We start from the raw sequence: 18678 nt of genomic DNA on the forward strand, positions 1-18678 counted from the left end.
CTGTTGTGCTGTGTATGGTTTGAGAGGTATGTATGTACTGTTGTGCTGTGTATGGTTAGGGAGATATGTATATGCTGTTGTGCTGTGTATGGTTTGAGAGGTATGTATAAACTGTTGTATGTGTATGGCTAGGGATATATGTATATACTGTTGTGTTGTGTATTGTAAGGGATATATGTATATACTGTTGTGCTGTGTATGGTTAGGGATATATGTATATACTGTTGTGATGTGTATGGTTAGGGATATATGTATATACTGTAGTGATGTGTATGGTTTGAGAGATATGTATATACTGTTGTGCTGTGTATGGTTTGGAAGATATGTATATACCGTTGTGTAGTGTGTTGTTTGGGAGATATGTATATACTGTTGTGCTGTGTATGGTTAGGGATATATGTATATACCGTTGTGCTGTGTATGGTTTGGGAGGTATGTATATAATGTTGTGCTGTGTTTGGTTCGGGAGATATGTATATACCGTTGTGCTGTGTATGGTTTGAGAGGTATGTATATAATGTTGTGCTGTGTTTGGTTCGGGAGATATGTATATACTGTTGTGTTGTGTTTGGTTTGGGAGATATGTATATACTGTTGTGTTGTGTATCGTTTGGGAGATATGTATATACCGTCGTGCTGTGTATGATTTGAGAGGTATGTATATACTGTTGTGCTGTGTATGGTTTGGGAGATATGTTTATACCGTTGTGCTATGTATGGTTCGGGAGATATGTATATACTGTTGTGCTGTGTATGGTTTGGTAGATATGTTTATACCGTTGTGCTATGTATGGTTCGGGAGATATTATATACTGTTGCGCTGTGTATGGTTTGGGAGATATGTTCATATTGTTGTATAGTACTTGATACGAGTACTAGACAATATCAGGCAGCATATTTATTATGAATTTGATGATTTTAGAGCAATGCTGTAGTACCGACGGTAGCAGACACAGCAGTGTATAATCAGAAGGTACAGATAGGCCCACACGAGACGTTTCCACAGGACGTCAAACCTTCGCTACCACCTATAAAAGCTTCAGGTCAGGTCCTGAGGAAAAAGAAGAAAAGGAAGAAAAAGAAGAAAGTACGAGCTTCAACAATGTAGACACTACCAATTAACTGTAGTTGGTTTTAATCGAAACCAAAACCGCGTATAAAGCCTTTACCTTTACGATTAATTGTACCTACAACAGGTAATATTTAAAGAGCTTTCCTCTTTACAAGTTCTAGTATAGCTGAATAAAGAACTGTCCCAGGTCATATTTAAGTAACCTTTCCTCTTTACAAGTTCTAGTATAGCTGTTTGAGGACCTATCCCAGGTCATGTTAACGTAACCTTTCCTCTTTACAATTTCTAGTATACCTGATGAGGAACTATACCAGGTCAAATTTAAGGAGCTTTCCTCTTAACATGTTCTGGTAAACCTGTTAGAGGATCTATCCAAGGTCATATTTAAGCAGCTTTCCTCTTTACAAGTTCTAGTAAACATGTATGAGAACCTATCCAAGGTCATATTTAAGGAGTATTCCTCTTAATAAGTACTATCATAGCTGAAAGAGGACATATCCTAGTTCATATTTAAGGAGCTTTCCTTTTAACATGTTCAAGTATAGCTGTATAAGGACATTTCCCAGGTCATATTTAAGCAGTTTTCCTCTTTACAAGTTCTAGTATACCTGTATTAGGACCTATCCTATGTCATATTTTAGTCGAGTTCCTCTTTACAGGTTCAAGTTTACCTGTATGAGAACCTATCCAAGGTCATACTGAAGTAGCTTTCCTCTTAACCAGTTCTAGTATACCTGTATGAGGACCTATCAAAGGTCATATTGTAGTCGGGTTCCTCTTTACAAGTTCTAGTATGAGGACCCATCCCAGGTCATATTTAGGTAACCTTTCCTCTTAACAAGTTTCAGTATAACTGTATGAGGACCTATCCCAGGTCATATTGTAGTCGGGTTCCTCTTTACAAGTTCTAGTATAGCTGTATGAGGACCCATCCCAGGTCATATTAAGTAACCTTTCCTCTTTACAAGTTCTAGTATACCTGTATGAGGACCCATCCCAGATCATATTGTAGTCGGGTTCCTCTTTACAAGTTTTAGTATAGCTGTATGAGGTCCCATCCCAGGTCATATGTAAGGAGGTTTCCTCTTTACATATTCTGGTAAACATGTAATGAGGACTTATATCAGGTCATATCTAAGTAAGGACCTAGTAAAGCAGTATGATTACCTATACCAGGTAATATTAAGTAGCTCTCCTCTACACGAGTACTAGTACAGTATAGATTTTTTTACTTATTATATATTTGTATGCACAGTATACATGATAAAAAAAAAAAATTATTAGAATCTGTACAACTAGTAGCTGCAAGGATTATCACAGGTCTAAGGAAAGGTACATCACACCAAACTCTATATAAAGAACTAGGTTGGGACCCTCTGTCTGATCGAAGGATGAACCATAAGCTAACTCAGATGTATAAAATAACTAACAATGTATCACCCACATACCTCTATGACATAATTGATCCTCTTATTCATAACCCAGAAAATGATAGGTATCCTCTAAGAAATGTAAGAATGTTTAACCCACCACTATGTCGTACAGAATCCTATGCTAAAGGCTTCTTCCCAGTAATGTGCAACAAGTTCAATGGACTTGAAAATGATACAGTACATTCCCCTACACTTAATAAATTTAAGGCCAAGGTATATAATAAAATATGTTTTAATAATGATATCTCGGATGTATTGTGAAAGCAGAAAGGGTAACATAATCTTATGTCAACTCAGAAATGAGGCGAGTAACCTGACCTATGACCTGTTCAAAGATCACTTGAATGAGTCTCCATCTTGTCTGTGTGGTGATGCTTATGAAACTGCTACACATTATTTTGCTCAATTTCCAATGTATACTGATGAGAGACAAACTTTAATGAATGAGATTTTTAAAGTGTGTCCGGTAAATCTTGATACTAAAATACTTCTTAATGGAAGCACTATGTTAAACAATACTGAAAATAAATCTATACTTGATAGTGTTCTTAAATATATATACAATACAAGAAGACTTGTTTAATTAATCAAAACAATCTATAAATTTTGTTAAGTATAGTCATAACTGATAAAATACTGTCCCTAAACCATTATGTGATTATACTGATTGTTATATATACATTGATGTTTTAATATTATACACCTAAAGGATTAAGCTTTGGGTGCTGTTTTTACTGAAGGGTGCAATAAAGTAAAACATAAATGTGCTAAGTTTGAATGCTTAGTGTTCTGTGGTTGAATCTGGATTCTTCTCGAGTGGATGATATGTGAATGGTAGAGGCCATTAGAGACTTTTTGTCTGAAACTCGATGGGATGAAAGATTTACACATAGAACACTGGCAATACATCTTACGCTTACACTACATTTTCAAAATCTTCTAGGTGAATTGCCTCATTTTATTTTTTCATATTTTGATGTTGTTGTATCCCTTACTTTTTATCACTCCTACCAATGATATATATATTGAAACTAAATGGTTCTATATTTTAAACTACTTCATGCAACAGCAGCAGGGTATGAACAGGGGGCATTAATGACTTGCAAAAAGAATATTGTAGCAATTTCTCTGTTTAATATATCATTAGGGCATTGCTTTCCTATTAATAATTAATTATGATTGACTTTTTGATAAGAGCATTGTATAGCTAAAAATATCAATTAAATATTTATGTGTAATTGAAACATACATGGAATTATCTCCTCTATACCAGCTGTTCTATGTATGTCTATGCTACTTATTATATATAATTTGCATCAATATTTTCTTACAAACCATTTCATTCATCTTTGTCTTTGTCATGTCAACCTAAAGAGAGAACTTATATAGGCCTAGCCTGCTGTTCAATCCTATTGTTTACTCAATAAAATATGATGAAATGAAATAAAAAAAAACTGTTGAATTTGGATAATCAAGTATCTTCATATTAATGATCAAACAAGCATATGTACTTCATGTGATAAGTATACCCAGATATATGAATGTTTATAGCGTCCTGACACACCCGAGAGGGAGGACACGGGAATGTCAGCAGTGTCTACTCAGAGGGTACAGCTAGGCCTACCGGAGACGTTTGGACAGGACGTCATACCTTCGCTACCACCTATACAAACCTCAGATCAGGTCCTGAAATCAAACATTATTGTGAACAGTATATGAATGCAATTTTTCATTTTAAATTCGTAATTTAAAACATAATATATCAAATCTCAATAAATTCATTTTGTTCTATTGCAATCCAGATTAACGAAACTGAGGAGAAAACGGATAAAGCTCACATGTTCCAGCGTATATTTAAACCTGGGACTCCGCGCCCCGTTTCTGAGAAGGCTGGCCGACACCGACACGATCATAGCTAACTTTCTCATTACGAATTCTTGTTATGTTGCAGGTCGAGGAAGCGCCCCAGTTCACCCCTAACCTAGAGAAAGTAGACGAGCAAGCACACATGATGACAGACCACGAAACTAAATCTAAAAAAAAACGTGGGAATAAGAAACAGGAAAAGCGTGAGAGAGAGAGAAAGGTATATGGTAGAATAATGATCGCAAACTATGTATGTTTCCATTTATGTTTGAATACTTTGTACATTTGGGTATAGGTGTACGGAGGATGTGGTGAAAACGATCTGTTGTGAGAATTTTTTCTTTCGCTCTATACAATTGCTACAATAGTTTAAATAGTAGCACTATACTGAAATGGTGAATATATTAATTTCTGAATTTTGGATGACTCAGGATACGCAAATAAAATAATAATAATACTTTTTCGATAACTCATACGATATATCATTTAAACTTGTCAAAGCAAATCTCGGTTTTCTCTGACAATAAACAAAGAACTTCTCTTGTATGGTATGGGCGATGAAGGAGTCGTCCAAGCTGCTATATATGTAGCTTACCTCTTTGCAAGTAATAATATGGCTGTGGAGGTCCACCCCAGCTTGTTATTAATATACTCCTTGTACGAGTTCTGGTATGACTTTGGGAGGAGACTCTGTCTTAGCTCGCTTAAATATGTTATATTCCTCTTTACGAGTTGTAACATTGTTGGAGGAAAAGGGGGAGCAGTTCATTTCGTATTTAAGGAGCGGCCTTTAACCTTTTAGTTTGTATTAGTATGATTTTATAATGACCTGCCCAAACTCACATTAAAGTAGCTGTTCTTTTCGAGAGCAAATATTGTGGTAACAGGAGCTGTCTCGGATCGTGTACCTACCCCTTAACGAGGACTGGCATGGTTATAGGAGGAGCTATCTGATGTCGTATAACTTCCCATCCTTAACAAGTCAATGCATGGTTTTAGGAGGGCTCTCTCAGGCTGTATAACTATCTTTCTTTAACGAACACTGGCATTGTTTCAGAAAGTCCTCTCGGAGCTCTGTCGGGTGGTATAACTAGCTGAACTTAACGAGTACTGGTATGGTTTTAGGAGGAGCTCTATCGGGTCGTACAACTTTCCGCCCTAAACGAGTACTGGTATGGTTGTACATTGTAGGAATTGAAGGAGCAGAATAAGGGCGAATCTGACATCGAGCAAGAGCAGGAACAAGCCAACTTAATGATCAGCAATGAAACTACAGCTAGGAAGGAACGTAAAAAGAGAAAGAAAAAGGAAAAGCGAGTCATGAAGGTATATGATAATATTGGAAATTAAATCTGGTTGTTTCTAAAGTTAGTTCGTTTTTTAATTGACTGTACCAATTTCATCAACGACTTAAGTTTAGTTTTATTCTATGTTGGCATTAGTGTTCAATGGTTGTTGGGAAAACATGGGTTAGAGTTATTTTCTTTGTCCCAATATCAACAATATATTGCATATTAGATGTATTCATTTTTACGGTATGTCATACAAAAGTTACATACTCATCAGATATTTTGAGTTATTGAAAGGAGCACCTGTTCCATGGTACATTGTTGTATGATATTCCCCAGGGCACATCTGACGTCGGGCAGGAACAAGAACATATAAATATAAGGACAGGAAGGTATTTTTAGAATATTGGACACGAGCTACATTTGATAGATGTTATTTCTAACAGTTTTGTATTAACTGTACAAAATCACTATACGACCTTTGTTTAGTTATGTTCATCAGGGTAGTAGCAGTCGTAGGATGTGACGAACACAGTTTGGACAGAAGGTTGTTTCCTTTACTCTATACTTGTATTCCTATACTCTTATACTTGCATCACATAATAATCTTAAATTTCACCTAACGCATAATCATTTCTTCTGGACATAGTAGATTTCGGTTCTGTAAGATATTTTTAATTTAACAGAAATTAGAATACCCTGCTACGATGGATGAACAAACGAGGAACGAAAACACATTCTACCTGTCAGCACAAACGCACAACGCTGATAGGGAAATGGGGGTTGATGGTGAAACAGAGGTTGGTGTTGAGGCGGAGGCATCGGATACCGAAATCCAAGATTATACAAATACTCACCAACCCCCTGGCAGGAAGAGGAGGAGGAAACTACAGAAGGAATCGGAAGACAAGGAGGAGTTACTTATTATTATGAATGATTAGATGTGAGTGCTTTAGATGTGTGACGTAAGCAAATCATAAGGTTTCTTAGATACACTGTCGTGGGTAAATGTCCAGTATTCTGTCCATTCTATTATCGAGACATTTTGCATTTTGGATGAAGATTGGATCAAGATGTCTTAATTAAGACGCGATTCTAAAGCTAAATCGGAGCGTTTAAGATCTTTAGAATGTTGCCAATCATAACCTGTGTTTTCATTTTATACGCATAATTTTAGGACCGTTAAGTGTAGATTGAAACACACATTTATTGGTCTAAGACTTCAAGTCTAAAGATAAAGTGAATTTGAAGGTTTAATAAGTTCAATGAAGATGGTATCCTATTAAAGATACAAAACAAAGCAAATATTTTTTACAAGATATGTACCTGTAAGTAAAATGTGATATATAAGAAATATGGAAGCATTTTGCAATGTCTCATTTCTTTTATGAAATTGTTTCATTTATAGCATTTTCCCTAAATTGAACGTAAGGAATTGTTACTTTCTTTGTCATGTTTAGATCATTTAGCCAACTAAACCTTAATACGTAAGCAGAATAAACATGTATACATTAAAACAGTATTTCAATTCGAAATGGAATTTTACTAACAATGCTTCTTTCAATTTTTAAATCGCCAATTTTATTTTCCTTATATGTCAATGATTGTGAAATGCAATTTTTTGAAGAAAAATTGTACATCTTTTGAAATTAAGTTATTCATTTTTTTCTTAATAATGTACGCTGTTGACATGATCATTGTTGCAGAAACTTCGTGACGTTTCATTGTGTCCATTTAGACATTGTAGACGACTTTAATTACCTTTGCGTTTTATTGAAAGTTTCGTAAAACGCAACAAAAAGTAGCAGAACAAGGTCGTAAAGAATTATTTGCCGTTACAAAAGTGTGTCAGAAACATTATTTTAATTTTGAAACAATAATGTCAGTATTCGATACATATGTCGCTAGCATTTTAAAACATGGATCTGAAATATGGGGAGGTCATAAGGCAGAAGATATAGAAAAGTTACATTTAAGTTTCTGTAAAAATCTACTTGGTGTTCGTAAAACTACTCCAAATTGTATGATACATTTTGAATTAGGAACATGTCCAATGGAAGTTAGTCGTAAGTTAAGAATGTTGAAGTATTGAATAAAATTGCGTAATACAGATAAGTGTATACTTCAGGCATGTAATGAAGAAATGTCTGACTGTGAAGATCATTGGCTTATGAGTATAAAAAAATGAATTGTTTAGGATAGGAGTGGGATATTTTGGGGAATTGAAAGACATACAAGATGATTTAGTGCCAATTTATATAGAAAGAATCACGGATATTTTCAAACAGGAATGTTTTGAATAAAATAATACTTCTAAATGTAATCTTTACAAATGTCTATGTGATGAATTTGGTTTACAAAGTTACTTTAAAAAGTCCATTGATATTCAACACTTGAAATAGTTAGTAAGGATTATAACATCTTCCCATAAACATCATATAGAAACTGGTAGATACCAAGGTATTGAACACAAGAACAGGGATTGTTCGTTATGTGCCTCTTATGATGTAGAAGACGAATTTCATTTTGTTCTTAAATGTCCATTTTATTCCGATTAACGCAATTCATTTATTAAACCTTTCGAATAAAAAAAAGAAATTGTTCATTTTGCCAAATATGTAAGAATCGCTAGTAGAAGACGACAAAATGGACTGAACTAAGTCAATAGTATCTAGTGTTTGTCAGTAGTACATTAGTATGTCCTTATCATCAAATATTATCTAGTTAATATCTCTCTACACTTCTAGGAGTAGGTGGAAAGTGGTATGTATGTGTGTTGTTGTATGGTTTTGAACTTGTCAATTTCCAAATCAATGTAAATCAATCAAAACCCATTAATTAATAAATTAGAAACTTTAGAGGAGTATTGGTAAGATTCAAATTAAATATACTGTCAAGTGTGTTGTTGTTTGACCAATGACACTACTCAAAAGAAACAAATGCTGTCACCAAGGTAACGGCATACTTCAGCAGAGACTGAAGAATCCACCAGCGGAGTCTACTACGTATACCTTGTATTTTAACAGATGAACGTAACACAGTCACACAGGCTAGTGCACTTTTAAATATTGGTAATAGATACATCATGCCAAAATTGATCTGTAAAATCTTAAAACAATACTCAATGGTTTTCAGAAATTATGGACTCAGGATCCTTCTATGAAGAATAAAACAAGACACAAAAAAGTCACATAAGGTTCACTAATTACACTTACCCTTTGTCTGTATAGTTATAATAGCATCCCAAATTATATACATGTACCATACAAATTAAAAGCATAAAAACTGTGTATTGTAGATACAAATCACTTATGTAAATCAAACAATTTTCCAAATAGATACTCTTCAATAACATTAAATTTATTCATTATATTAGAAACTGTCGCTACCTGGAAAGTAATCTCACATTTCTAGTATGGATTGTGTTAGACTGGGTGAGATGTTTAACTGAGACCCTGTTGATTTTGTTTAGGTATATGCGTTGGTTACACGTTTGATCATTGTCATCATCTATGCATGCATTTAAATAAGTGGAGACAAATACCCGTTATCAGAAGGGTTACCTCCCTTGGCTTGATTTCCTTACCAAACTGTCTTGTTTAATGTTAAATATTAAATTATAATTCTGTATATGCTTATTTGTATTATTGTGCATTGGTAGAAGATTAACCTAGGATTTTTCTGAAATATAATCTTGTTTTATTTAATAACTTTATAGTCTATGAAAGATACAAAGCAATGCAATTAAGGAGTTTTGTTACTACATATATTTACAATTCTGTAAAATTTGTTATAGTATTATCACACGAATGAACAGTAAAATATACATTAGATTGTTGGAAACATAGATAAGAACAACTTGTTCTGTTTTTATAAGGGTGGCACATGCTTTCACTGAAATTGTTGTTCTTGTACTTATTTATTGAATTGATGTAGTTGTGTTTGAGTACCTATGACTTCTATGCACAACTATATTTTATGTACAACTCATCTCTATATATATATATTAAAATAAAGGTAGTATTTTCATGGATAATTGCAATGTACACAATGGTCGTTCTACATACGTAAGTTGAATATAAAGACAGAAAATAACGCTTTCGTAGAAAAAGTCTTTTCTTTTTGAATCCTTTATACATTTATTTTGCTATACATTGTGTTTTTAAAATTATATGCATAAAATGTATATATTAAACTTGTGGAAGTTATGCTTTTTATTTCTCGAAACTTCAAGCAAATATGGAAATTATTGATCTTACAAAAAAGACAGGTATATTGATTAACGTCTACCGTGTCTAAAAGGAACAGAGAACAAGCAAACACCAGAAGACGACAGAAGTAAAATATAAATTTTAAAAAATAAGCCTCTCCTTCACCACAAGTGACACACGTAAGCTACACATAGATTAACACAATGCATATATCGCTTACATTGGCTGATATTGAAAGTCCCAAGTTGGAAACGAGGCTATGGTGGTGACTGTGAAAAAGCGTAGAATGAAGCGTCTCTAGTAGATAAACCAGGCTACAAAAAATACAGTTCAACGGTTCGCTAAAAATCATTTTCTATATGAAGCTTTTTGAGGGAATACGACACATAAAGATAGATACTCAGATATGCCCGTTTTAAATAGTGTAGAAGATTATACAACATCAATATAGCACGCAATACTATAATGCACAGACACAACATTATCATCTATAATATAAAGGATAACACAACATGACATATAGAATGTTATACTGTAAAGGATAGCACAACATTCGATAAACCATGTTATCTTTTACAGAACAACATAACATGATATATACAATGAATTGTTGTAAAGGATAACACAGCAGCGGATGTACAATGCATGTTATATTAAAGGATAACAATACACGACATATACAATGATATATTAAAGGATAACACAACATGACATATACAATGTTATACTGTAAAGGATAGCACAACATTCGATAAACCATGTTATCTTTTACAGAACAACATAACATGATATATACAATGAATTGCTGTAAAGGATAATACAGCAGCGGATGTACAATGCATGTTATATATTTAAGGATAACAATACACGACATATACAATGATATGTTAAAGGATAACACAACATGATATATATAATGATATATTAAAGGATAACACAAGGATACTAATACATGACATCTATAATGTTATATTAAAGGATAACACAACATGACATATACAATGCTATATTATACAATTATGGACTTTTGTGCTGGTGAATATGATGTGATATGAACCTGAAAAAGTGATATTGACCGAGGCGTGACACACACTGCGTGTTCGGTGACCTTTTTGTTTTACCAGCATCTTTATATTCAAGTAGTTTGGACATTTTCAAATGTAACGGAGGCAAAGAGTTCGCCATCCGCCATCTTCTGTTTATGTCTGGCATATCGCGTTCCGGTCTAAATGCGCATGCGCTACGACAGGTTCCGGGGAATTTCCATATAGGCTATATTTAGAAATTGATATTCACCGGATAACCAGTCTATATGAGTTTTTGAGGACTGGTCAAGTGTATAGGATCCGGCCAATGTGATTGCGAGAAATTTTCAAGCATATAATAATAAAGGATAACACAACAGGACATATATAATGGTATATTAAAGGATAACAATACATGACATATATAATCGTATATTAAAGGATAACACAACATGACATATATAATGTCATATTAAAGGATAACACAACATGACATGACAAATGTTATATGAAAGGATAACAATACCTGATATGTATAATGCTATATTAAAAGATAACACAACATGACATACATAATGTTATATTAAGGGATAACACAACATGACATATACAATGATATATTAAAGGATAATACAACATGACATATATAATGTTATATTAAAGGATAACACAACATGACATATACAATGCTATATTAAAGGATAACAATACCTGATATATACAATGATATATTAAAGGATAATACAACATGACATATATAATGATATATTTAAGGATAACACAACATGACATATACAATGCTATATTAAAGGATAACAATACCTGATATATACAATGATATATTAAAGGATAATACAACATGACATATATAATGATATATTTAAGGATAACACAACATGACATATACAATGCTATATTAAAGGATAACAATACCTGATATATACAATGATATATTAAAGGATAATACAACATGACATATATAATGATATATTTAAGGATAACACAACATGACATATACAATGCTATATTAAAGGATAACAATACATGACATATATAAGGTTATATTAAAGGATAACACAACATGACATATATAATGTTATATTAAAGGATAACAATACATGACATATATAATGTTATATTAAAGAATAACAATACATGACATATATAATGTTATATTAAAGGACATATTTTATGCTATATTAAAGGATAACACGGTCCCACTACAAACACTTTACATCTCATGATTACACGCAGGCATACACACATAGGGAGATATTAGCCAGGTGGCATAAGACTAGTAGTTAACGCCTGATAAGACAGCTCCTGCGAACTCCGTAAAATTGTATTGATTAATGTATATGCTAATTGTATTAATTGTACCTATATCTATGTACTGTAAAGCGCTTAAGAGCTAGATATGGCGCTATATCAAATGCTGTATGTTATTATCATAATTTCATATAAAATGGTAACAATACATGAGATATATATAATGTTATATTAAAGGATAACAATACATTACATATGTAATTTAATATTAAAGGACAACACAACATGACATATAATGTTTCATTTAAGGATAACACACAACATGATATATACTATTTTATATTGTTGTTCTGTAAAGGATAACACACCATGCGATTTACTTTATCATAGTAAAGAATGTAAAAAATGAAACATACTGTGTTATTTGGTAATGGATATTTCATCATGTGTTATACGATGTTATATTGTAAAGGACAACACAACCTGATGTATTACCGGATATTCCTTCACAAAACATAAGCTAATTTTTATTAATCCAACACAACGACTATAAATATTCAATAGCACAATCGTTTAAGGACAAGCATAGGACATTTCTTAGACATACTAAGGTCTATAAAGGTTTGATAGTACAGCCTGTAGGGACCTCAGAACCAAATGATTTTCCATAGACGATAGTGTTAATGTTTACCACTGTCCTGGTTAAATGGGGTTATCCACACTGGTTTAGCTGCCCTCATTTTGCAGAATATCATCTCACACAACTGTAAATAAAACATTCTGACTATTTGAACATTTTTTATATGGCGGCTGCCAATTTGTATTGAATTCAGCACTAAAAATCGACCAAAGTTTACAACAAATTACACACTTAAACTCACAAAGACAAAAGCAGACTTTTTTATGCATATTACATTTATATATAAAACACATAAAACTTTTGAAACTTCTGCCACTTAAATATCCAACCAGCAGGCCCCAAGGCATTTACCTTCCTATTAAATCTTCTGCGCAAAAGGGAAAACCCACAATCTATATTTGATTTGGTTCCGTGGTCCCTGTAAGTGGTCGGTATAGCCTTTGTAGGATAACACAACGGTAGTTATACCGATCTGTAGTGTTAATGATACTGTAAATAGGCCATCCCCGTTTTATAGTCATCTCTCCCCTTTCTTCATTAAACGAGAGTGGGGGAATCATTGCAGTGCAAAAGTATCATAAGTATAGTTAGCAGTACCGGAACTAACAAAAGTTTGGTAAGTGAAATTATTACGGTTTAACAGAAATCAACAATAGATGTTCAAACAAGCCCTAACTGCTAGAAACCGGATATTGCCATCCATCAGATGATAAACATCTGTCAAGACCATATGTCAGAGCGAAACTTTTGTACTTGACCGCTGTCAGTAAACAATAGAATCGATCAGTTTCAGGGAGAAAATGTTGTATAATTAAATCGAACAATCAATAGTGTTATGACTGAACACAGACTTATATGTGTTTTACACTAAAGACAAAGTTTCATGTCTTTAGTGTGTTCATTAACCTTTTTGTCTAGTAATGATAACCTATGTCAAACTACTGCACGCTCACAATCCCACATCTTATTTCACTCTTCCTTTACCGGAATTTCACAATACTCATCAACGATTTTTTATTTATACTCCGATAATACCGTTCTCCTTTCCACTTTAGTCTTACAATATCAACTTAATTAATACTTACTTATTAATGGAATTCTCCTTTTTATTTACTCTTATTTATGGAATTCCGTCCGAATAGATATATATGGGTCACAGAATGTAATCGCAGAGGTAACACTGGCTCCTTACAAACGTTTGTTTATAGGATACTAATTATTTAAGGTGGTCTATGGGGCAAGGAAGTCATACCAACACTGTAGACAGTATGAGGTTGTCAAGCTTTCGGATTAACCTGCTTTTTTATCGAGACACAGAAAACCACTGCTAAACACAATTATATCAACTAAAGGAAAAAATAAAACAACGAGTATGTATTTAGTAAAGTACAGTGTTACAGTGCAATAAACAGATGGCGGAGGGACACTGGATATTATATCTTTTTATTTTAATTGATGGTTGAGGGTACTACCTTAAGTCTTTTGATACTGATAAGTGTTACTGATACAATCTAGTAGAAGGACATTTGCTATCTAGCGTCTTCTATTTATTGTTAGTTTAAAAGAGATAGGGTCTTCTTTTGAACTAAATAGATAGGGGAGGGGCATTGACTATATCACTTCTTCAGCTTCTTATTAATGTAACACTATAGTCAACTATATTGAGTCTCTTTTTTATTAGACCGGAGAGAGGACTGCCTATCGTCTATAGCTTTTTATTATCTAAACAGTTAGAGGCGGGGACCACAGGGACCTGCTAATTTGTTATAGCTATATTTGGAAGTTAGCTAAGGTGTTCAGTGTAATTTAACATGGCGTAGGGGTTTAGATCGACTTTCGGTTAAAAAACACCTCTATGATTATATGATCAAAGGGGTGTCATTTTTACCAAAAGTCAATCTAAACCTCTCAAACATGTTAAATTACTTTGATCACCTTAGTTTAGGTCCAAATATAGCTACAACAAATTCTTAAAATAAACCAAATAGAACTTTGAGCACGTTGATCATTGGTCACTTCTACTGCTGTATAGGGTGTCCTGTTGATTAAGCGACAAGAAGCAGGTAACTATGACAGTTCCTTACGTTTCACACATACAGTTACTATGCATCGCTATAAATAATACATCTTCACCAGGCCGATCATACACTCATTTAAGTTTATATCTATAGTCCGGTGGTTACTGCCAACCTCAGATATACTTTACAATTACATAACTGATGAACGTGGAAAAGCATCAACTACGCCTTGTTGTACGATAATCTCTACATATTTGAGAATTAATTATCCAATTCGTCATCTTAACATAGACCATATATATTCCAAACGATCACAAAATCGATTATTGTAAAACATTTTCACGTTACTAAGTGTGGCATCCGTTTTAACACCAATCCCAATGATAAGGGTTCTGACCTAGACGATCTCGGTCGGTGACATCTACACCTTATAAACACGATACTATTGCAATAGGTTCACCCACACCTTACAAATAGGATTGTATAACGATAATAATATGGAAAAAAAATACGTCATACATTCTGTTCCAGTCTATCACACTGTGCCTGGACATTTAGTGTCATATAGTCAATGTTGAACACTTTAGGGATTCTGTACATCTATATCCTGATACCCCGGCATTGCTTCAACATTACGTTTCGTCTGTTGGTGACATGGTCTCATGAATATGGTGAAAATTGCACAGTGAATGATATATAGCGTGTGTTTTGGGTGAAAACACTTTTTGTGTGACTTTGAATGTTGTGGAACAACTTTTTTCCATCTTTCAAACGGCTTTGTACACCTAACATAATTTTGTTTTCATCAATCAACAAAGGATGTGGGGGATTGGGTTTCCGTGTGCTATCTAAACCTTAAAACGACTCACATTAGGCTATACATACTGAAACTAATCAACAGGTCCAAGTGCCATTTCCTTCATCACGACATGTATCAGACCTCGATTCGTATAAAAGCCCTAACGTCCGTTAGTTCTCGGGCTGGTCAGAGGAGTCCCGGCCTGATCCGGGTTATAATAGGGTATTACCATTCTCTATACATAACGACCCAGACTACAAGTAGGGCACACACATTATCTTGTTTGGTTCGCTATTTCAACAAAGCACTGATTCAGTACTGCATTACAGGAAGTATGAGTGTTACCTGTGTTAGGACAATGGCATACAGCGCCGCATATCTGTCATTTAATGTACTACAATCGAGACAATTGAAGTGAGAAATCGAATCAATTGTATGCCACAATACCAGAACATAACATAACACAACGTTCACACCAGGTCAAAATACCACAGCATCACGTAATGACAAAATATACCACAGCGTCAACACATAAGCGAAACAAAATAAATATCACAACGTCAATGCACTAGAAAAGGGAAAAATATGCCGTAAAGTACCATAATGAAAAAAATGTACCACAATATCATACAATGGTGAAACATGTTACAGCGTACCATATGGCCAAAAGGACAAAATGCATCAGAGAGGTAACACAAAAAGAAAGAAATTATACTATACATCAACAAAAAGGAAGATTATGCCTAAGTGTCAACTCATGAGCAAGATAGAACAAAACGTCAATACTAGGGGAAAGACTAACCACTTATAAAGAAGGATTAAGCCGTCCACAGAGTCGAGAGATAATGTGCTTTAGAGCAGCCATTCAGCTGTACACTTATGGTACTAATGGGGAAGTATTGGTCAATTCAGTCATAACTGCGCGATGGTTAGAAAATATGTATTGTCATTGAGTAGGTAAATGTCACGATGTCAAGCTAGCAATGAGAAGTGTTTGTTGTAAGTTTGATTTCAATTTAGTTAATCAATAAAATTATCTTGGTTTGATATTCAACTACAATGGAAAATTAAATGTTACACAAAAACAGGTAGCTGATCAAGGGGGAAAAGCATATTACTCCCTCAAAAGCAAGTTACAAATATCACAATTTTAATATTCAGACGCAGGTATCTGTTTTCGACATATTCGTTCATAGAATTATGGTTACAGCTCAGAAATATTGGGGTTTCACAAAGCTTTGGATGTAGAAGAAGTGCACACTTACTTTGTAAAAGAATACTGGGTGTAAACAAAAGAGCATGTAATAGTCTAGTATACTATGACCTAGGACGGCTACCACCTTCGGTCACTGGGTGTAAACAAAAGAGCATGTAATAGTCTAGTATACTATGACCTAGGACGGCTCCCAACTTATAGTCTAGTATACTATGACCTAGGACGTCTACCAACTTATAGTCCAGTATACTATGACCTAGGACGGCTACCACCTTCTGCCTGTAGTCTAGTAAACTATAACCTAGGACGGCTACCACCTTCGGCATGTAGTCTAGTAAACTATGACCTAGGACGGCTACAACCTTATAGTCTAGTAAACTATGACCTAGGACAGCTACCACCTTATAGTCTAGTAAACTATGACCTAGGATGGCTACCACCTTATAGTCTAGTATACTATGACCTAGGACTGCTACCAACTTATAGTCTAGTATACTATGACCTAGGACGGCTACCACCTTCAGCCTGTAGGCTAGTAAACTATGACCTAGGACGGCTACGACCTTATAGTCTAGTAGACTATGACCTAGGACGGCTACGACCTTCGGTCTGTAGTCTAGTAAACTATGACCTAGGGCGGCTACCACCTTCGGCCTGTAGTCTAGTAAACTATAACCTAGGACGGCTACCACCTTCGGCATGTAGCTGGGTGTAAACAAAAGAGCATGTAATAGTCTATTATACTATGACCTAGGACGGCTACCACCTTCGGTCCGTAGTCTAGTAAACTATGACCTAGGACGGCTACGACCTTATAGTCTAGTAGACTATGACCTAGGACGGCTACCACCTTCGGTCACTGGGTGTAAACAAAAGAGCATGTAATAGTCTATTATACTATGACCTAGGACGGCTACCACCTTCGGTCTGTAGTTTAGTAAACTATGACCTAGGACGGCTACCACCGTATAGTCTAGTAAACTATGACCTAGGACGGCTACGACCTTATAGTCTAGTAGACTATGACCTAGGACGGCTACCACCTTCGGCCGGTAGGAAGCTCCAAATTCTTAAATATTGTTTAAAGCTGAAGGCTACAAGTAATTGTATTTTTTACTCATGTTTTGACGAAAGGGTAACATTAATTGATAGTTGGACATCAAATATTCAAATCGAGCTGAACAAATTAGGATCAAACTAGTATCTTATGACCTAGCACGGCTACCAACTTATAGTCTAGTATACTATGACCTAGGACGTCTACCAACTTATAGTCCAGTATACTATGACCTAGGACGGCTACCACCTTCAGCCTGTAGGCTAGTAAACTATGACCTAGGACGGCTACCACCGTATAGTCTAGTAAACTATGACCTAGGACGGCTACAACCTTATAGTCTAGTAAACTATGACCTAGGACAGCTACCACCTTATAGTCTAGTAAACTATGACCTAGGATGGCTACCACCTTATAGTCTAGTATACTATGACCTAGGACGGCTCCCAACTTATAGTCTAGTATACTATGACCTAGGACGTCTACCAACTTATAGTCCAGTATACTATGACCTAGGACGGCTACCACCTTCTGCCTGTAGTCTAGTAAACTATAACCTAGGACGGCTACCACCTTCGGCATGTAGCTGGGTGTAAACAAAAGAGCATGTAATAGTCTATTATACTATGACCTAGGACGGCTACCACCTTCAGCCTGTAGGCTAGTAAACTATGACCTAGGACGGCTACGACCTTATAGTCTAGTAGACTATGACCTAGGACGGCTACGACCTTCGGTCTGTAGTCTAGTAAACTATGACCTAGGACGGTTACCACCTTCGGT

At 34.8% G+C, this 18678-nt stretch overlaps 1 protein-coding gene across 2 annotated transcripts in view; it reads left to right on the forward strand.

Annotated features, from left to right (window-relative positions):
- LOC110465412 (daf-12-interacting protein 1-like) overlaps positions 1–7277 on the forward strand; it is a 30065-nt gene extending 22788 nt beyond the window's left edge. For both annotated transcript variants that reach the window (XM_021521205.1, XM_021521204.1), the window contains exons 8-12: positions 923–1087; positions 4057–4188; positions 4457–4591; positions 5563–5697; positions 6347–7277. In XM_021521205.1, the coding sequence (XP_021376880.1) occupies positions 923–1087; positions 4057–4188; positions 4457–4591; positions 5563–5697; positions 6347–6601 (822 nt within the window). In that variant the 3' untranslated portion in view covers positions 6602–7277. The remainder of the gene's footprint in view (positions 1–922; positions 1088–4056; positions 4189–4456; positions 4592–5562; positions 5698–6346) is intronic.
- Positions 7278–18678: the final 11401 nt, after the last annotated feature.

Source organism: Mizuhopecten yessoensis, unplaced genomic scaffold (assembly GCF_002113885.1).
Source record: "Mizuhopecten yessoensis strain PY_sf001 unplaced genomic scaffold, ASM211388v2 scaffold11073, whole genome shotgun sequence".
NCBI classification, from domain to species: domain Eukaryota; kingdom Metazoa; phylum Mollusca; class Bivalvia; order Pectinida; family Pectinidae; genus Mizuhopecten; species Mizuhopecten yessoensis.